Genomic DNA, 22,225 nt, shown 5'->3' with positions numbered 1-22,225 from the left:
CAGGGAAGATGAAATGTGGAGCTGATTAAATACATGGCAATGGCTCTGCTAAGTGATTTGGCTGGGGAAGAGGCTGTGACTGCAGTAGAGTGAGGATAAACCCAGGCATTGGCTGCCAGGCTTCATGACGGTTGACCTGTCAATTCTCTAGAATTTCATTCTAGAACAGCAGCTATGTCAATCATTATAATGTCCTTGAGGTACATTTTAATTTTAATCAAGTTTGTCAAGTTTGTTTTTAACCTTTAATGTAATACACATTGTATGGGTATATTGTTTTTCAGGATTTTTCTAGGAGCAAAAAAATGGGGGGGTGGGGATGGCCAACTCCATGTAGATATCTGGTCAGAGGGTTACAGGAAGCTGTTAACTCTAGGTAAGCTGTGCTTTGAATTAGGTACTTCCATATAGTGGCTAGAGCACAGATAGAGATTGCTTTTGTAATAAAAGATCCTCTTCACATGTACCTGCCACCACCAATGAGAAGTACTAAACTCCAATAGTTTGATGTCTTGAATGGAACCAGCTGGATGCCCGTTTTCATTGCTGTGCAAGCCTGGATTAATTTGCTAGCTACAAACCACTATTTCTATTGAGTACTTACTATGTAGCGATTGTACTATGTAAACACTGTATATGCAGTATCATTTTTAACCTTCATAACAGTCCCGAGCAGGAGGTATTGTTATCCCAACTTTAGAGATGGCAGAACAGAAATTGAGAGAGAGAAAATACCTTGCTAATCTCTCCTCTTAGTAAGACCAAGATCCAAATGACATAGAAGCCTCAAGCTCTAAAGCTCTTTGCTATTCTATTCTTAGAGTCTCCTCAGGGAGTCAGAATTTCTGACTGGGAGATGACATGGAAGGTGATCTGATTCAATTCTCTATTTTATACATAAGTTGAGAGACTTGTGTAAGGACACAGGATGTGTAGAAACATATGGCCCAAAGCCAAAAAACAAATTCACAAGTGCACGCCCCATATATGTAGTGATTTTGTATTAAGGAAAGAGTAGAAGGTGAGTTCTGGAATTTTGAAAGCTATTTTAAGGTAAATGTGGCAAGTTCACAAATTTGGGGACCAAGAAAAGAAGTATAATTACCAACTAAAAGAGGAAAAGGAATGGTCGCCTGAAGTAGGTTTGAGGGTAGACCGACAAGAGGAAATCTGGGGGACAAAAAGAAAAGTGTGTGTGTGTGTGTGTGTGTGTGTGTGTGTGTGTACACATTTAGCTTAAAATGACAGTGAAGTGGCCAGAAAAAAAGAAATCAAATGAAATGGCCAAGGGTTCGGGAAGAAGAAATGACTGGGCCTCTGCCTGATCAGATAGTAAGACCCTGGGTTGCTTATCTGGGGAGATGGGATGGGTGGAGAGGGAATCACTCATTTTTTGTTGTTTGTTTTCCTTCCATTTTGTGTAAAGCTAAAAATGCTGAGTGTCTAACTTTTGAAAGTTGGTCTATTGTTTCATTTTACTGAAAAAAAAAAAAAGAAGAAAATGAGTCATTTGGATTTCTACACATTTCCCACAGGAACCTAAATTACAAGTAATACCAAAATCATCCTTTCAGTGTTTACTGCAAGCCAAAAACTTCCCTTTAAAATCTGATGAAAGCTAAATATAAATGCTATGACCACAGCTTTGCCTTTGATTCCTGGGGCTGCCTTTCTGGGACCCCTAGGGGTGGGCAGGACAAGATGCTGAACTTTACTGAAAGCAAGTTTGCCTTTAGGCCTTCATGCTTTCCATTTTAGTGGCTTCTGCCTCCTTCTGAGGGCCTACCATGAACACCCCATCCCTACACTGGCCCTACAGGCTAGACTTACCCACTTCTCTGCCTGACTTGTCCCTCTTAACCAAGGAGCCTACTAGTCTTCAGTCGTTTTCTCTTTTGCTTCCCAAAATATCAGCTCTTGACCTCAGAACCCTGCTCTCAACAATCTTACAAACTCATTTACACTAAGTCTTATTCATCAGTGAGTTGAGCATTTCAATTTCTCAAAAGCATTTAATTCCCTACACCATATCCCATCCCCTTTAAGTAGGAGACATAATGCTTTACACAGAATAAAACATCCCATCTAACATAAATGTTAGAATCATGGGCATTTTGGAAAGGTATCATGCTTACAATTCTCTGATCTTGGTCTTATTTCACAAATCTGTACTTTTGCACAAGCTGTTTTCCTATGTAGACTGTCTTCTCACTCTAATTAGCCTATCTAATGAAATTCCTGCTAACTGCTCATAAGCCGTCTTAACACGATCTCCACCCAGAAAACTTTCTCTGATTATTCTAAAACTGTGTTAACACAGGAGCCACTGACCATGGGATGCTCTTGAGCATCTGAAGTGTGACTAGTCCATTTAGTGAGGCACTAAAATGCACATCAGATATGTAAGAATTGTGTAAAAAAATGATGAATCACAAGGTCAGGAGTTCAAGGTCAGCCTGGCCAATATGGTGAAAACCCTTCTCTACTAAAAATATACAAAAATTAGCCAGGCATGGTGGCAGGCACCTGTAGTCCCAGCTACTTGGGAGGCTGAGGCAGGAGAATCGCCTGAACCTGGGAGGCGGAGGTTGCAGTGAGCTGAGATCATCACGCCACTGCATTCCAGCCTGGGCGACACAGTGAGACTCCATCTCAAAATAATAATAATAATAATAATGATAATAAAATGAATAAATTTTAAAAATTGTTATATTGATTGCATGTTGAAATGACACTATTTTGGATACAATGGATTGAGGAAATATATTATCAAAATCAATTTCATCTTTATTTTTACTTAAGTGGCTACTATAATTTTTTCTTTTTAATTTTTTAATTGAGACAAAATATACACATATAATTTACCATCTTTAAAATTTTTATGTGTACAGTTCAGTGGTAATAAATATATTTGTATTCTTTTTCTCCCTCTTCACCACTGTTCCCCCACTTACCCTGGGACAAAAACATTTAAAATTACATCTTTGGCTTCTGTTTGGCTTATATTAGATTTCTATTGGATAGTGCTGCCCTAAAGACCAGTGGTTTTGAACCTGCAGGGGGAGAGGGATAGGATGGCTAAATTGTCTGGATGTCTGTTAAAGTGCATATTGGAGTGAAATAAACTATGTTTCTGATATATATCAATAATATCCCGAGATAATCAATGAAGAGCAAACGCATTTGGGTCTTTGGTGTTCTATCAAGGACTATTCATCTTTTGTTAATTTTGCTGCAATCCTCATTTTCTCCCCACCTACCCTTAACCCTGGGGATGAAGGAGACACAGTATGGGTCTTTCGTTCAGTTGATCAATTCCTAGACTGAGCAGACGAGGTATAATATGATCCAGTTAATCATTAACAACTGTGGGAAAAAAAGGAAGAAGAATAAAGGACGCTTATATCAGCTGCCACATGCACTGCTAAGCATTTTAACACAACCAGAATTTCCTGACCTGTGCTCAGTGGAACACAGGTTCTGAGGGATTTTCACAGTGTTGTGTTGGGAGTGGGGAGGAGAAAGGAGATTCCATGGTGAAATCAGACTGGAAAATGCTGGCCTAAACAAGGTTAACCAGCTTTCTTTATTGCAGCACTTTACAGAAACTTTAATGTGCCATGAAACATTGTGATCACTCAAAAGGGAAAACATAAATTGTTTCCCAGCTTATTTGATCATAAAATTCTTTCTTGAGAAACACCTATCATCATGTCTGGTTGGTAAATTTGTCATAGACAATGTCATTTAACGTGCACTTCACAAGGAGGACCCTGTGGCTTAAGAATTTAAGTGACTTGTCCAACATTGCAGTGTTACACAACTCATTAGTGGCTGAGCCAAAACTCCAAATTCACATTTACACCATAGGAAAGAATTAACTGTGGTCAGAACAGGCAAATACCATCAAGAAAAATTCTCAATACGTATAGAAATATGTCTGAAATGACTTAGTCGCTTTCCCTGCTACACCCTGAGCTCACTGCCCCTCAGTTCATTTTCTGCTTCTACTGTGTTCTCCCTGGATGAAAGAGATCTCCTCTTCTGAATTTTTTAGTACTCTTCCTGTGGGTCTTGGCACATATTGCTTTATTCTTAATTTTGTATATGTATACTCTCCAAACAGATTAGAGGCTTGCAGTGGTATCACTTGAATTCCCTACAGTGTGTCTTGCATGTAGCAGGGACTCTATAGAACTTTCTCAGTTTATTAATTACCAGCCCTCCCAGGTTAGCTATTGATGGCTTGTGGTGTCTTTTTACAGTATCTAAATGCTACAGAAACATTGGCTCTTGGTTCAGAGATATCACGGGTTCACCTAGGCTGCCAACTCAGTATCAAATAGCCTGATGTTGAACACTGACATACCTGTAAAATGCAACTCATGATATCAGATGCAATTTTTGCATGAGGAGTGTCTTCATCTTTCCCGAAAGGTCTCAGGTTATGTTCCAAGCAGGAGTCCCAGAGCCCCACAAGGGCCTTTGCATGCTTTTCAATAGATTCAGTCTCTCTGATGGCTGTTGTGATTCTTGTGATACAGATTTCAACTACTGCCTGGTCATTGTTATTGGTTTGGTAATCCTGTTTGGAAAGAAAATCTTCATATTAAATAATACTCTAGAAAGTTATCCTTCAAAGGACAAAATACTAACTCAGTCATTTAGAAAATGGGTGCACCAGGCTGTGTGCCAAGGGCTGAGGGTGTTAAGCCTAATACAGTAAAGGCTTTCTTCCTTGGAGATCCTAATCTTGTGGAAGAGGCAGATACTCCAACATGCTAAAATGGAGCAGGTTCTACTATCACCCTTAGACAGGGATCCCTGAGAATCCACAGGCGCTTAACTATTCATTTGCAAGTGGGTTTAATCTTTAGACTATTTCGGTTTCTAAGTCCATTACAGGGCAGGGGTTACTTTTTACTCTGACATTTCAGCAACTTTTGTGAAACGTTTCAAATTACCCTTCAATTTCCCCTCATTAGTTTTCTCCCTCTTTCTGGACATAATGGAACACATCATTTCATCTCTCCCTTTTCAACTCAGATAACTACAAAACCCATTTTAGCTCTCCCCAACCAGGTTTTCCTCCATTTCCCTGTTTTAATTCTCCCTCAAATACCTGATCATCTTTACTGAGAAATAATGGGACCTCCAAAACATCTAAATGTTAAAAACAGGCCCATTGCATTAATTTGGAAAATTGGTCTGACTGTGAACTTCACATGGTGGACTCACAAAACTGAAAACATTATAGAGCAGGAAAGTATTTAGAGCCTGACATCATCATGTGAGATTAGAGATGGGAAACGACGGGGTTTTTCGGCACTACACCAAACTTCAGTTGTAACAATTTTCTGTTGCTGTTGCTTATAACTAATAGGGCAGTAAACATCTTGTGCATGAAGCTCTCTCTACATTGCAAATTATTTATATACTAGAGCCTCCAGAAGTGAAAATTTCTGAGACAAAGGACAGGAACATTTTTAAGGCTCAAATTAGGTATGCTGAACTATGTTCCAGAAAGGTTTTACGAATTTGAACTCCCTCTAGCTGGGTAATAGCATGATCTTATTGTACACTTACAAGAACAGAGTATTTATAATATTTCTAATTTGTTAGTGAGAAACAGTATCTTACTGCTATTTTGCTTAGGAATTTCTTTGCCCAAAAGTGAGGTTGAATGCTTCTGTGTTTATGGGCTGTTTGTATTTTCTCCTTTGGGAACTACCCACTGTACCTTATGTATATTTTTCTTTAGGTGACCTCATTTTTTTTTTTAACCTTCTTTGGTACAATATATTTTTCTATTAAGGATAATAAGTGAACATTTGACATTTGGCTGCAAATATATCTCCATGTTTCATTTTTTTTTTTTTTGCTGCTATTCAACGACATCCTAAGATTTTAAGTAATTAAATTTGTAAATTTGGGGGGCCTCATTGTTTTTCCTTTTCTAAATCGGAAACTTAAGTTGTTTACATTGTTTTTGAAAGGTAATACATAAACATGGTACAAAAATTCAAAAGATGCAAAGAAAGGGTTTACAGTGAAAAGTTAATCTCCCTGTCAGTCCTGTTCCTCATCCATCCCAGTCCCCTTCCTCAGTGGGAGCCAGGCTCAGCAAATCCTTATGTTTTCACAGAGGCATTCTAAGCACATGCAGATGTCATCCACACATTCTCCTTTCTTTCTGTGTGATTTCTGTAACAGATTTTTGTTTAACTTCAAGTTTTCCTTATTCAAAAGTTGAATAAAAATCATCTCTACTTTTTTCCAGATTAAAAAGAACTTCACAAAACACTCAACATTTATTACTCTAGAAATTTATCTTTTAACCATTTGTTAGCTCTTAAATCTATCTGGTATTTATGGAAATAAGTAGACATGTACATTTTCTTCTAAATAGCTAACTTAATCTTCCTGCTACCATTTAGTGAATAATTCATTTCCTAGTAATTGTTTTAAATACATCAGATTCTGTTTCAGGGCTGTCTTTTCTGTCTGTCATTTCTCAATTATTTTACAATGCTAATTTTGCAACTTTCTCTATGTAAGCTTCAGAAATTTTTTTAAACTTTTATTTTAAGTTCAGGGGTACATGTGCAAGTTTGCTATTTCGGTAAACTCACATCATGGGAGTTTGTTTTACAAGTTATTTTGTCACCCAAGTATTATGCCTAGTACTCATTAGTTATTTTTTCTGATTCTCTTCTTCCTCCCACCATCCATCCTCTGATAGGCCCCAGTGTGTGTTGCTCCCCTCTATGGGTCCATGTGTTCTTATCATTTAGCTCCCACTTAAAGTGACAACATGCAGTATTTGTTTTTCTGTTCCTGCATTCATTTGCTAAGGATAATAGCCTCCGACTCCATGTTCCTACGAAGAACATGATCTCGTTCTTTTTTATGGTTGTGTAATATTCCATGCTGTATATATACCACATTTTCTTTATCCAGTGTACCATTGATGAGCGTTTAGGTTGACTCCATGTCTTTGCTATTGAGCTTCACAAATTTTTAACTGTGTTTCCTAGTGTATTTTGTCTTTTTGTTGTTGTTGTTAACAAAATATTTTTTTCTCATTAGAACTTTTAATTAGTTTTTGCTGATTAAATGAACTTATTGGGTTTTTTTGTTTTGTTTCGTTTTGTTTTTTAGATGGAGTCTCACTCTGTCACCCAGGCTGGAGTGCAGTGGTGCAATCTCGGCTCACTGCAACCTCCGCCTCTGGGATTCAAGCAATTCTCCTGCCTCAGCCTCCCAAGTAGCTGGGATTACAGGAGCGTGCCACCACGCCCGGCTAATTTTTTGTATTTTCAGTAGAGACGGGGTTTCACCACATTAGTCAGGATGGTCTTGATCCCTTGACCTTGTGATCTGCCCACCTCAGCCTCCCAAAGTGCTGGGATTAAAGGCTTGAGCCACCATGTCCTGCTTTTTGTATTTATTTTGTAACTTGCTGTTTAGCTTAACTATACTTAATCATGATAAATTTTCAATTCATCATCTTGGGTTTTCTAGAAAGATTTTTGTGTTTTATGCAGCCTTTCTGAGATCTATATATTTTATATATCCCGCGACTTATTATGTTGGCTAGAATAGTCTATGCTAGTTCACATAAAAGTAATTAGAACAAGAATGCTAGCTTAGTTCCTAGTTTTGGTTCTTGATTTTTGGCATAAAATTTTATGGTCAAAACCAAAAAAAAAAAAAAAATACAGTAAATGTTTTAAATCATCATATAGAATGCATCACTTTCCATTTTCAAAGTTTATATATTTGATTTAATTTCCCTAGTAAGCATTATGCTGGCTTTTTGGGTGAAAGATTTTATAACATTATAATTTACAATATTAAAGAGGTATCAATCTATTGCTATTTTATTGAGTTTATTTTTAAGTAAAGAATAAATTGTGAATTTCATTAAATGCCTTTTTAGCATCTATAGATATATCAAATATTTTTGTCCTTAGATCTATCAATATGATAAATTACAGAAACAAATTTCTCAACATTAGTTAACTTTGCATTCCTGGAACGTGTTGTACTGGATCTTGGGAAATAATTTTTTAATGTGCTGCTAAATTCTGTTTTTAATATTTTATTTAAAATTTTTCGCATCAATATTTGGTCAGGTTTCATGTTAATTTTATGCTAATTCCATAAAAGGATTTTGGAAGATTTAAGCTCTCTATAATCTTACTTATTATTTGACCTTACAGTGGCCCAACAGAAGTGAATTAACATTTCCTGCAACTAACGTGTCTATCTGTTTTTACTGGTATCTCCTGGAGTTTTTCTTTTGTGAATGTTATTGCTATGTAATTTAACATAAAGATATTCTTAATCTTTATAACTCTTGTGAACTGAATCCATTAAAAAAATAAAGTGCCTTTATTTTACTGAATGCTTCTGGCATGAATTTTTTTCTTATCTGACTAAAGAATATGATCCCTGTTCCTTTTGGTTTACATTTTCCTCATATCAGTTGCCTATTTTATTCTTATTTTTAAAATTTCTTTTATAGCCTATATTGTATCAAATGAGTCGTTAACTCTATATAACTTTCTAGGAAACAATTTCGTAGCATTATTCAACGATTCTTAATAGTAAAAAATATGCCTAGTATATAGGGTATACAGAAGTCCTTGATCATCGTCTGGGTCCAAACGATTCTATCATAATCAACAATTTAAGCATAGTGGAGCTACATGTAGACCTCACTGGTCTTCACTTGAGAACAGAGGGCCCTGCCTTAGCAAATGAGTGGGCAAACTGTTTCTCACAATTTTAAGCAAAGAGGATTAGTTTTGACTGAGCATTGATTTTCTGTGTCAAAGGATCATTTTCTGTGCTTTATCTGCGAATCTGGCATGGTATGTTAAAAAAAAAAAAAAGAAATAGCCTATATATTAGGTTTGAATATGTGATATGGTTTTGTGGTAAACATCAAAATGATTTGCTTTAATTTGAATTATTCACATGTGTTTTATAGTCAAGTAAATCATTGTTTAATTTTGCACCTTTTTATTTTAGATTTTCTAATTTTTAATTTTTGGTTTTTTTCCAGACAGGTTCTCTCTGCCACCCAGGCTGGAATGCAGTGGTGCCATGGCTCACTGCAGCCTCACCTTCCTGGGCTCAAGGGTTCCTCCTATCCCAGCCTCCTGAGTAGCTGGGATTACAGGTGCATGCCACCATTCCCAGCTAATTTAAATTTTTTATTTTTATTTTTATTTTTTGTAGAGATGGAGTCTCGTTATTTTTCCCTGGCTAGTCTTGAACTCCTACGCTCAGGTGATCCTCCCCACCTTGGCTTTCCAAAGTGCTAGGGTTATAAGTGTGAGCCACCATGTCCAGCCTATTTTTACATTTTCTAAATCATTTTCTAAGTCATTAAATATATGTCTCTTCTTTGCTGGATTTTGCCTGGTGATCTAATCTAAAAGTCTTTTTTAAAAAATAGGTGAGTTTTACCCTTTATATAAAGTGATATGATGGATACATTTGGCTTTAAATATGTCATATTAGCTCATCTTATGCTTGAGTTTTTCTTAACTTTTGAAGTTCAAGTATTTTACTAGGAAGTGGTACATTTTGGATCAGACATGAACAAGGCCAGAGTGCACAAATAAGCTGTGTGAGCAGGTGACCTGGACCCCTGTGTCATCAACCACTATAGAAATAACATCTTACACTCAGGTGACACTTATGGCCACATGAGGGATTCCTCATGGCCAGCTGACAGAGGAGGAAAATGTCTCAACTTGGTTTACTGATGGGTTGGCTGGGAACGTGGGTGCAATTCAAAATTTGACTTCTCTTATGTATACACCTACTCAGGGGTGACCCTGAAAGACAAAAGTGAGGGAACATTCTCCCAGCGGTCAGAGCTTCAGCCATGCACCTGATCATCAATTTTGTGTGGCAAGAGAAATGACTTGGCTGAATGGCCAAGGGCCTGAAAAAAGAAAGATTGAGAAACTGGAAATAAGGAGCTCTGGGTAAGAAGCATGGATCCACACATGGGATTGGACATAAAGTATAAACATCTTTTATGCTTATGGGAATATTCACTACACAAGAGGCACTAAAACACAAAGCAGAGGGAATGACTCAGCCAAATGACACCAACCAAACCTCTGTCATCAGTTACTCCAGTGTGATCCAGTCAGCACATAAATGGAGTAGCCATGGCGAGGGATGGAGGCCAGGCATCACCCAGCACTGCCTTGATGTAAATCTGCCAGGAACAGAGGCCCCTGCTGAGTCCTCAGAATGGCACCATCCCTCAAGGAAACAAATCAATCACTTGGTGGCAAGTTATTTACATTAGACCTTTTCCACCCTAGAAGGGACATCAATCATATTGAGTGAAATTTACATGTAATCCAAGGTTGGGTTTGTTTTTTTCTGCCCACAGGGCTTAAGCCTGATTCACTATTTGAGAGATCACAGAGTATTTGGTCTGCTGACATAGGATTCTACATAACACTGCATCAAACTAAATAACCATTTTATAGCAAAGGATGTACAGCAGTAGGCACATGATCGTGGGACTCACTGGTTCTATCACATACCATAACCTCTTCTGCCCCCACCCCAATACTACTAGAATGATAAATCAATGGAGGAGGCTTGCAAAGAAGCAACTCAACCTTATATCTTGTTGACGATGAAACACCATCCTCCAAGGGGCAGTACACATACTAAAACCATACAGTGCCACTGCATGGTACTGTATTCCCTGCAGGTAGCATAAGCCCAACAGCCCAGTCACCTCAGGTTCTTTGTGTCAAGGGACCAGCAGATTAAGAAAGGAGTTGCCAACCTGGCAGGAGTAATTTGCCATGATCATTAGAAGACAGTAGGCTACTGTTACACAATGGGGATATCTCTTGGTACTCCCTTGCCTAATTTTGATGGTAAATGGACAATGGAGCAGTCACATCCTGAGAAAGGAATGGAGTCCAGGAACTCATCTGAGTAACTCAACTAGGAAGCAACTTAGATCAACAGAGGTGCTAGCTGAAGATGAAGGAAATCCAGAATAGGTGGTAGAGGAGGGACACTGCATTTGCCTTTTTGTTATAGTTGCAAATAATTATCACATACTTAGTGGCTCAAGAATTTGTGTTGACAAATTAAAGTTCTGGAGGTTAGAAGTCAAAAATCAGTCTCACTGGACTAAAGTCAAGGTGTCAGCAGGGCTGGTGCCCTCTGGAGGCTGTGAGGACATTTTATTTTTTCAATCTGTTCTAGCTTCTAGAGGCCACCTGCATTCCTTGGCTCATGGTCCCTTCCTCCATCTTCAAAGCACATCACTTTAACCTCTACTTTTATCATTCCCACTCCTTCTTCTACCTTTGACCTTGTTTACCCTCTTATAAGGACTCTTGATTACATTGGGTCCACCCATATAATCCAGGATCATCTCCCAATCTCAAGATTATTAATTATATTATATTTGAAAAGTTCCTTGCCCATGTAAGATTACATTCACAGGTTCTGGGGTTTAGGATAGGGACATATTTTGTGGGCCATTATTCAGCCTACCACAGAGATGATATACACCAATTGCACCCTTGATAAGAACTGGAGTAGTGGACACATGACTTGGGCACAAAGTATAAACATCTTTTTTATCCCATGTTAATGTCCATGAGAGCATTCATCACAAAAGAGGCAATAAAACACAAAGTAGAGAGAGTGACTCAGCTACATGATATCAAGCCTCTGTCATCAGTCACTCTAGTGTGATCCAGTAGGCACGTAAATGGAATAGCTATGGTGAGGGATAGAAGCTATGCATCATTCAACACTGCCCTCATGTGAAATCTGCCAGCAACAGAAGCTAATGTTGGGCCTGAAGAATGGCACCATCCCTCAGGGAAACCAGTAAATCACAGACATGTTAGATCCTCTTACTAACTTTCTTATTATAAATTACCTCAGAACAAGAGATCAATCAGCTTATCAGAGAAGCTGTTTCCACATAGGATAAACTTATTATACAAAGCATACCACTTAGAACAGTGCTGGGGTAGACTATAGTGGAAATGATGATACATTGCCCAAACTCCCGCTCCAGGACCTATGTACTCATTCTCTCAGCTGTTGGTTTGGAGCCGAGCCTGCCTATAGAAATTTTCTGTGGTCAAAGGGAATGGCCTCATTCAACATTTTGCTCCTCCCAGTGGACAACCTGCATTCAATGACTAGTCCTCATGGAGATATGAAGGCCTGGTCCCTTGTCGTAGGATGACTCTGAAGGGTCATCCCAGTTCCAGAGGTCCCTGTGAGATTAGTTGAGGCTGTTTTATTTATTCGCAGCTGCATTACAGTGCAAAGTTTTCCTCTGCCCAATCCTGCTTCATCCACTCCCTAACAGGTATTGTTTCTCAGAGCACTCCCCTATAAATGTTCTGCATGGTAATCACCATTTCAGAGTCTGTTTTCCTGGAAACAGAGTTTATATAGATGACACTGAGAAGCATAGCAAACAACGTCCAAATAATAGTTTTATTAATACATGGCAATGAGATTTTTGTCTGAATGAAACAAGCCTCAATAAAAGTGGAAGGTGCAACTCAATGAAAAACACATGACAGGCATCTGTGTCTTGGTCATGAACACTAAGATTCAGTTTCCGTGCTAAGAGAGTAATGAATTATCATAGAATTTTGAAAGGGGCCTTTCGAATGAGGCCATTGTGTATAGGATCGTGTCAGTGACGTTGTTGAACATAAGGCAAATATGCTATGATTTCTAACTAGAAAAGTTAAGCAGCTGTCCATAAAGATAAATTACTTCACATTGCTCATAATTGCAGCAAATATAGTAATATATCAGGCATAGATACATCAGTTATGAACTTTGATATTACTGTGAGCCTCTTAAAGCTATGAATTTCTTATTACACAGCACTTTACTACAAAGAGATTTTTCAAATTCAAAAATTTTATATATTCAAATTCTGTATATGGCATGAAGAAAAAATTCTCCAAAATGAGATTTCCTCTAAAAAGGGGGAAAACCTGAATAAACAGTTAACTGCTTCCTTTAACAAATAATCAAAAAGACAAAAAAAAAAAATTTAACCTGTTTTAGTGGTATAATCGAGTCATTTAAAGCTTTTTGGCAAAGGATCAGCTGTGCAATTAGGGTTTTTCTGACTTACATTCCAGAAAATACCCTGTTCTTTTGAAATATATGTGTGTATGTGTTTATGTTTGGGCTGGACATTGGGTCAGTACCTGTGCATATTAAAATGAGCAACTTCTAAGGGCCAGATCTACTTAATGTCAAACCCATCAAGCCAGATTTAGAGAGTCATTCTTACAGTGACCTAGTCATTGTCAATTTTAAAGTAATGTAGCCTAAAGTGGTGGGGTGTCAAATTGGAGAAGTAGGACAATGAAAAAGCTACAAATTGTGCTGCTACAGGCTTGTTTATCAGGATGGTTCACTCTCACTCAACCACAGACACTACACCTCCACTTCATCATTCATTAACCTTTTAAGTCACTCTTACCTATGCTAAAAGCAGTCTTCAGGGAATAGCCCACTGGCAAAAGGGAGGGAATACCTGAAATAAAGCATTTGGTGGTGGGAAGAATGAATTTGGCCTGGGAATGGAAACTTGAAAGAGAACAATGGAGATGTCCTAAGGCAGAGGATGTGATCATTTCTCCCTCCCTTCCTTTAGAGGCAGCATAGCATAGTGGTTAAGAACGTGGACTGCCTCAGAATGCCCATGCTAAGGGCTCCACTCTGCTTTTACTAGCTCCACAATCTCAGGCAATCACTTATCTCTCTGTGCCTCTCTTTCCTAATTTTTAAAGTTAGAATATTGTTAATATCTGGCCCCTAGGATTGTTGCAAGTATTCAATGAGTTAATACATGGAAAGGATTTACAACAGTGCCTGGTGCACAGTAAGTGCAGATAAATGTTAGCTATTATTTTTACTTCCCTTAAGGATACCATAACCCTAAAAGCCAGCTTTGGGTTTATAACTTACAGTGAGTTACAAATTCTTTTTTTCTTTTCTTTTCTTTTCTTTTCTTTTCTTTTCTTTTCTTTTCTTTTCTTTTCTTTCTCTCTCTCTCTCTCTTTCTTTCTTTCTTTCTTTCTTTCTTTCTTTCTTTCTTTCTTTCTTTCGTTCTTTCTTTCTTTCTTTCTTTCTTCTTTTTCTCTTTCTTTCTAATAGATATCTTTATTGCACTTCCAGTGTTCTTCATTTTTTTTGGATGGATAAAAGTGTCTGAATGTATTATATTCCTTATCTCTGAAGAATTTCTTTCATTTCTTGTTGAGTAGCTCTGTTGTGAATGAATTCCTTGTTTTTATTTGTCTGGAAACGTATTTATCTCTCACTTTCTTTTTAAAAATTTTTTATAATTTCAACTTTTATTTTAGATTCAGAGTGTACATGAGCAGGTTTGTTACAAGGGTATATTTTATGACACTGAGGTTTGGGGGCATAAATGATCCTGTCACCCAGGTAGTGAGCATAGTACACGATAGGAAGATTTTCATTCCTTACCTCCTTCCCTCCTTCTTCGAGTCCCCAGTGTCTATTGTTCCCATCTTTATGTCTATGTGTACCAAATGCTTGGCTCCCACTTATAAGTGAAAAAAAAAAGTGTGGTATTTAGTTTCTGTTTCTGCTTTAGTTCACTTAGGATAAATGGCCTCTAGCTGCATCCATGTTGCTGCAAAGGACATGACTTTGTTCTTTTTATGGCTGTGTGGTATTCCACGGTGCATATGTACCATATTTTCTTTATCCAATCCACTGTTAATGACCACCTAGGTTGATTCCATGTCTTTGCTATTGTGAGTAGTGCTGCAATGAACATAAAAGTGCATATGTCTTTTTGGTAGAATAATTTATTTTCCTCTGAGTATATGCCCAGTAATGGAATTACTGGGTCAAATGGTAGTTCTGAGTTCTTTGAGAAATCTTCACACTGGTTTCCACAGTGGCTGAACTAATTTACATTCCCACCAACTGGGTATAAGCTTTCCCTTTTCTCTGCATCTGCACCCCCACCAACATCTGCTATTTTTTGACTTTTTAACAAAAGTCATTCTAGCTGGTATGGGATAGTATTTCATTGTGATTTTGATTTGCATTTCTCTGATAATTGGTAAAGTTGAGCACTTTTTCATGTTTGTTGGCTGCTTGTATGTCTTCTTTTGAAAAGGGTCTGTTCATGTCCTTTGCCCACTTTTTAATGGGACTAATTGTTTTTTGCATGTCAAATTGTTTAAGTTCTTTACTGATTCTGGATATCAGAACTTTGTCAGATGCATAGTTCATGAATATTTTCTCCCATTCTCTAGGTTATCTGTTTACTTTGTTGATAGTTTCTTTTGCTGTGCAGAAAGAAGCTCATAGATTGGAAAAATCAGAATTGTTAAAATGGCCATATTGCCCAAAGCAGTCTATAGATTCAACACAATTCCTATCAAATTATCAACATCATTTTTCACAGAATTAGAGAAAACTATTCTAAAATTCATATGGAACCAAAAAAAAAGCCCAAATAGCCAAAGCAATCCTAAGCAAAAAGAACAAAGTTGGAGGCATCACATTACCTGACTTCAAACTATGTTATAAGGCTATAGTAACTAAAACAGCATGGTACTGCTACAGAAACAGAAGCTCTTTATCTTAATTAGGTCCCACTTGTCAATTTTTGTTTTTGTTGCAATTGCGGTTGAGGACTTAGTCATAAATTCTTTCCCAAGACCAATGTCCAGAATGGTGTTTCCTAGATTATCTTTGAGGATTCTTATAGTTTGAGATCTTACATTTAAATCTTTAATCCACCTTGAGTTAATCTTTGTATATGGTGATAGGTAGGAATTCAGTTTCATTCTTCTGCATATTGCTAGTCATTTATTGAATAGGGAGTCCTTTCCTCATTGCTCAGTTTTGTTGACTCTGTCAAAGATTAGATAGTTGTAGGTGTGCGGCTTTATTTCTGGGTTCTCTATTCTGTTCCATTGGTCTATGTGTCTGTTTTTATACCAGTACCATGTTGTCTTAGTTACTGTAGCCTTATAGTATAGTTTAAGGTCTGGTAATGTGATGCCTCCAGTTTTGTACATTTTGCTTAGGATTGCTTTGGGTATTTGGATTCTTTTTTGGTTATATATGAATTTTAGAATAGTTTTTTCTAATATTGTGAAAAATGATGTTGGTAGGTTTTTTGTTTGTTTGTTTGTTTGTTTTAAGACAGAGTCTTGCTCTGTAACCCAGGCTGGAGGGCAGTGATGTGATCTCAACTCACTGTAACCTCTGCCTCCCAGTTTCAAGTGATTCTTGTGCCTCAGTCTCCTGAGTAGCTGGAACCACAGGCATGTGCCACCACGCCCAGTTAATTTTTTGTATTTTTAGTAGAGACAGGGTTTCACCATGTTGGCCAGGCTGGTCTCAAACTGGCCTCAAGTGATCCACCTGCCTTGGCCCCCCAAAGTGCTGGAATTATAGGTGTGAGTCACTCGCACCCAGTTGATGTTGATAGTTTGATAGGAATTGTGTTGAATCTATAGATTGCTTTGGGCAGTATGGCTATTTTCATGATACCGATTCTTTCAATTCATGAGCGTGGAATATTTTTCCATTTGTTTGTGTCACCTGTGATTTCTTTCAGTAGTGTTTTGTAGTTGTCCCTGCAGAGATCTTTTGGCTCCTTTGTTAGATGCATTCCTAGGTATTTTAGTTGCTTGCAGCTATTGTAAATGGGACTGTATTCTTGTTTTGGCTGTCATCTTGAATGTTACTAGTGTGTAGAAATGCTAATGCTTGTTGTACATTGAGCTTTGTATCCTAAAACTTTACTGAAGTCATTTATCAGTTCTAGGACCCTTTTGGCGTGTCTGCAGTGTTTTATAGGTATAAATTATGATGTCAGGGAGGAGAGATAATTGAATTTCTTCACAAACATTTTCTCGTGTGGTTGATATTTTTATACATTTATTCCACAACTACTTAATAATGTACAGCACAAGGACCACATAGTTATTACCCTCTTATAGTCATATTCTACATTGGCATCCATACTAATAATCCTGTATATTTTTATCCCTCTTTCCACTTTTAAAAGCATACACACACACACACACACACACACACACAATGTGTATATAATGATATATTATGCCATTTATTCTATCACTTCAAGAATCTCCAAAGGCAAGATGTCACCACCACTAACAACAAGTGTGCTCAGAACTGACAATATTGCTGGGATTCCTAGCAGAAGCAAATATAAACTACATTGAAGGTACCACACTCAATCCAGACCACTCAGTACTTACACAAATAAAATCTTATTTATGCTGAACTTAAAAATTTAATATTACAAAACACCCAAGAAAATAAGCCAATATGAGCACATGTCAACAGATTAAACACAGAGCAGATTAGATATTTAAAAATTTCAGGTAATGAAACTATTGACCTCAAATTATTAAATTATATGTTCAAAATCAGTCAATGTATAAAGAATATTTATTTTTCTTTTTAAAGACCAAGTCACTTTTTTAAAAACCAGAAATTTTGTTTTTTAAAAAGAAGCCTCTAGAAATTAAAACCTCAGTAGATGGATGAAAGTGGATGGATAGAGCTGAAAAAAAGACTTAATGGATTGGAAGATAGAGCTGAAAAAATAATATATCACATAGAGTTGGAAAATATAATAGATCAAGAAATATGGAAGACAAAATAGGATAGAATATGACAGATATGAGGGTGATGATTTTGTCTTTTTTTTTTGTACTATTATGTTCTCAATGCCTAGAATATTGCTAGAAGAGAGTATGTACTCAATACATATTTGTTGGATGCACAACTGAGTGAATAAATATGATTTCCAAAAGGAAAGATCAGATGTAAAAGTTAATATTTGAGAAAAAGTTTAAGAACTTTACAAAATTGAAAAAAGACATAAAACCCTCAAACTCACAAAACACAATAAGGATTGAGTAGGAATATACAAATAAAACCACATCTAGACATGTAATAGTGAAACCATAGAACACCAAAGGCACAGGGAAAATATTAAATAGAGAGAAAAGTAGATTGAGTATAAAGAAATGGCAATTAAACTGACAACACATTTCATAACAGCAATAATAGAAACTACTGAGAAATGAAATGGCTGCCAAGCTAGAAATGCATATTCTGGTAATTATTCAAAATTAAGGGTAAAAATAAGGACTTTTTAAGAAAAACAAAAATGTAGAGAGTTTATCATTAATGCACCTTCACTGAAGGGCTTTCTTTTCCCCAAAGATGGGGTCTTGCTATGTTGCCCAGGCTGAAGTACAGTGGCTACTCAGAGATGCAATTATAGCATGCTGCAGCCTCAAAGTCCTGTCTCAAATGATCCTCTTACTTCAGCATGCTGAGTAACTGGGACTAAAGGAACATGTCACTGCACTTGCTAAAGATACTTTTAAAGTGTATAATTCAGAAAACAAGAACTTGGGTTCTGGAAAACAAACAGAAAAGAAAGTCAATTTAAAAAAAAGGTGAAAAAAGAAACAGGGAAATATTAGGCACTTTAAGCAAGCATTGACTATATATTTTTTTAAAGCCTGTCATTTAAAAAGAATAGTTTCAAGGGTGTTACACAAGTAAATAAAAGTGCTAGTTAATAACATGTAAGATGGGCATTAAAGTATTCCAAGGTACTTCAAGGAATAGGAGGAGAATAGAGTTCCTGAATAACTTTAGACATAGTTACTGCAATTAATCAAATGTAAGATGGCATCAATGAAAAGATCTATGATTATTTCATGTGTCATAAACAAAGAGAAGAGACTGCCAGTTAAATTGTGAGGGGCATCATGCCTCCAAGAGAGTCCTATACAGGATATTAATTGAGCATACTAGACTCTCATTTCCTTGAAATTTCTTTCATCTATTCTAAAAGAACTGTCCATTTCTCCTGCCCCCAGTTGCATTACTTATTATAGTGTAATAGGTGATCTTTTACCAATATCTCAGTAACAAAAACTATAATCTTTTTTAGGTTCCATATATTGCCCAGTTATTATTTTGCAAGAAAATGTGGAATTGCTGTCATTCCCCCAATGATTGGTTAACTAATATAAAACTTATATACCATGATGCTATCTCTGCACGCCTTTCTGCATACACAATAAGTTTCTGTTTCAGTGCCACATTATAGTCTAGTAGTTTTGAAAACATTTTAAATGGATATTTAACTCAAAATTGGTAGGAACAATAAGGTATCCAATTCAGTTAGAATGGTAATAATATGAAGAACAATATGACCAGTTCCTGCACATGGAGGCCATGACAACTATGTATGACTACTGCCTGGCCAACAGCAATTGGAAGATTGTCATCAATTATAAAACATACATTTATTTCAGAGATTTTAATATGGGAAAATGTCTATCTTAGAATTGATGAAATAGCATCAGTATATTTGCTAAAATGTTAAAGACAACTATATTAAAATAATAGAAATAGAATACATAATCTTCAATCCACTAGCCCTAAGAGTGGCAGAAAATAAAGTGATAAAAACTCAGTCAATTAAAAATTTTCAGAAAAAAGATAAAAATAAACATGATAAAGTCAGAAAATATAACACGAATAAAATGAAATACATCCAAATAGATAGCTTATCATAGTAAGTGTGAGTTGACTAAATTTGCCAATTAAAAGACAGATATTTTCTATTTGGATTATTGAAAAAATCTACTTATATAACATTTACAAATTACATTTAAGTCACAATGACATAGAAAGGTAAAAGTAAAAAGATAGAGAAAAAAATAGATAACTTCTACTCCAAAGAAAACAGGCAAAACTAATTAGGAATAAAAATGCTCAGTATATACTAATGAAAAGAAAAGTTTTCCAAGAAAGAAATAACAATCTCTAACTTCTGCATCATAATAAAAAAGCCCTTACATGAATAAAGGCAAGCTTGACAAAATTACAAGGAGAAATTGGCAAACTCAAAATTATAATGGAAAATGTAAAACATATCTGTTAGTAACTGACAGTCCAAACAAATGGAAACTTACTGAGGATATACAAAATTTGAACAATATCATTAACAAGAGTTCTTTAATCAACATATTTAATATATAATAATATAGATATTAAGATATCCAATAATTAGAGAATACACATTCCTTTCAAGCACATATTAAACATTTAAAGAGGCAGCATAGACCAGGTGCGGTGGCTTATGCCTGTAATCCCAGCACTTTGAGAGACCGAGGAGGATGGATCATGAGGCCAGGAGTTCAAGACAAGCCTGACCAACATGGTGAAATCCCATCTCTACTGAAAATACAAAAATTAGCCAGGTGTGGTGGTGGGCACCTGTAACCCAGCTACCAAGGAGGCTGAAGCAGGAGAATTGCTTCAACCCAGGAGGCGGAGGTTGAGTGCACCACCGCACTCGACAGAGCAAGACTGACTCAAGGAAAAAAAAAAAAAGAGGCAGCATAGTTTGGTGGCTAAGAATAGTTTCTGAACTCACATTCTGGACTTGATTTTTGTTTCTACTAGTTACTAGCTATACAACCTTGGTCAAGTTACATTACTAACCTTTTTATGCCTGTTTCCTCATCTATAAAATGGGAATACTATAAAACTGGTATACTTATCTCAAAAATCTACTGAAAGAAATAAATATATTAACATGTGAAAAGCTCTTAGAACAGTTTCTGCCACATAAGTATTAGCTATTATTATTTACACAGATTAGCCATAAACTCTGTAACAAAGCAAGTCTCAACTACTTCGAAATAACTAGTATCATGCAGTTCACATTCTTTGACTACATGCAGTTAAGATTTAACTTAACAACAAAAAGATTATAAGAATTCTTGGGGAAATTAAAACTAACTTCTAAATTACTTGTGAGTCAGAGGAAGTCACAATAAAACTAAGAAAATATTTAGAATTTACAATAAAAATATATCTCAAAACTCGTAGAATGATGCTAAATGTTACTTAGCAAGAAATTTATGGTCTTACATGCTTATATTGGAAAATAAGAAAGTTAAAATAATCAATAACCTAATTATACGATTGAGGAGACTAAAAAAAAGAACAGCAGAATAAAGCCATAGAAAGTACAAAAAGTAAAGTAGTAAAGACTTAAAAAGAAATTAATGACATTTTGAAATGATCCTATACAGATGATCAATAAATCAAAACTTTGAAAAGTAGAAGACAAAGCTTTGAAAATATTGATAAGATATCAATGAATACAGATGCTGCCAAAAAATAATAATTCAAACAATTTGATGCTAATAAATTTGAAAACTCAGATAAAATATAAAATTGCTCAGAAAATATACTTTACCAAAAGTGACTGAAGCAACATTCCTAATTTTCCTCAAAGAGGTTGAATCAGTAGCTTAAAAATCTATTAAAATACACAAATTTATAGTGCCAAAGAGTTTTACAGTATTCTATGAAATCTTTGAGGATTAGGTCACAATATTACAAAACTCTTGCAGATAACAGAAAATGTGGAAACATTTCTGAACTCATTTTATGAAACTACTGTGTATAACTTGATATCAAAGCCAAGTAAAGACAGTGGAAAAAGGGCAATTAAAGTCCAATCTCATATATGCATAGTTCTAAAACTACTTTAAAAATAGCAAACCAAATTTTAAAATGCATTAAAATAAACAACAAATTTTATTTTGCTCCAGGAATGCAATAATGGTTCTATATTTGAAAAATCTATTACTGTAATTCACCACATTAACAGATTAAAGGGGAAAATAGGATTATCTCAAGAGGATAGAAAAATCAGTTGATAAAATTAAACAATTCTTAGAAAAACAGGAATAAATGGAACCTCCTTAATCTGATAAAGAGCATTAACCAAAAACCTGGAGCAAACATTATGCTTACACTGAAAAGTCAGAAAACTCTCTTCAAATAAAAAGAGAGAAGGATAACTCATTCTCATCAATCTAGTTCTGGAGAGCTAGTCAGGATGTGAGACAAAGAAATCAAATAACAGAATAAGGATTGGAAAGGAAGAAACAAAACCATAATTATTTTAAAGTGATGACTTATGCATAAAAAAATCAAGGAAGGTGCTTCTTCCATTTAAAACATATTTTTTCTTGATTCTCTCTTCTCTCCCCATCCCATTCTTTCTAAATACCAGCCCATTTCTTTGATCTTTATG

At 36.1% G+C, this 22,225-nt stretch overlaps 1 protein-coding gene across 8 annotated transcripts in view; it reads right to left on the bottom strand.

Annotated features, from left to right (window-relative positions):
* The window catches only part of VEPH1 (ventricular zone expressed PH domain containing 1), a 244,302-nt gene that overhangs the window by 198,249 nt on the left and 23,828 nt on the right, over window positions 1–22,225 (bottom strand). For all 8 annotated transcript variants that reach the window (XM_073023493.1, XM_008008592.3, XM_008008589.3 and 5 more), the window contains one exon: window positions 4,370–4,585. In XM_073023493.1, the coding sequence (XP_072879594.1) occupies window positions 4,370–4,387 (18 nt within the window). In that variant the 5' untranslated portion in view covers window positions 4,388–4,585. The remainder of the gene's footprint in view (window positions 1–4,369; window positions 4,586–22,225) is intronic.

Source organism: Chlorocebus sabaeus, chromosome 15 (genome assembly GCF_047675955.1).
Source record: "Chlorocebus sabaeus isolate Y175 chromosome 15, mChlSab1.0.hap1, whole genome shotgun sequence".
Lineage (NCBI taxonomy): Eukaryota > Metazoa > Chordata > Mammalia > Primates > Cercopithecidae > Chlorocebus > Chlorocebus sabaeus.
This window is presented reverse-complemented; position numbering and strand designations above follow the sequence as displayed.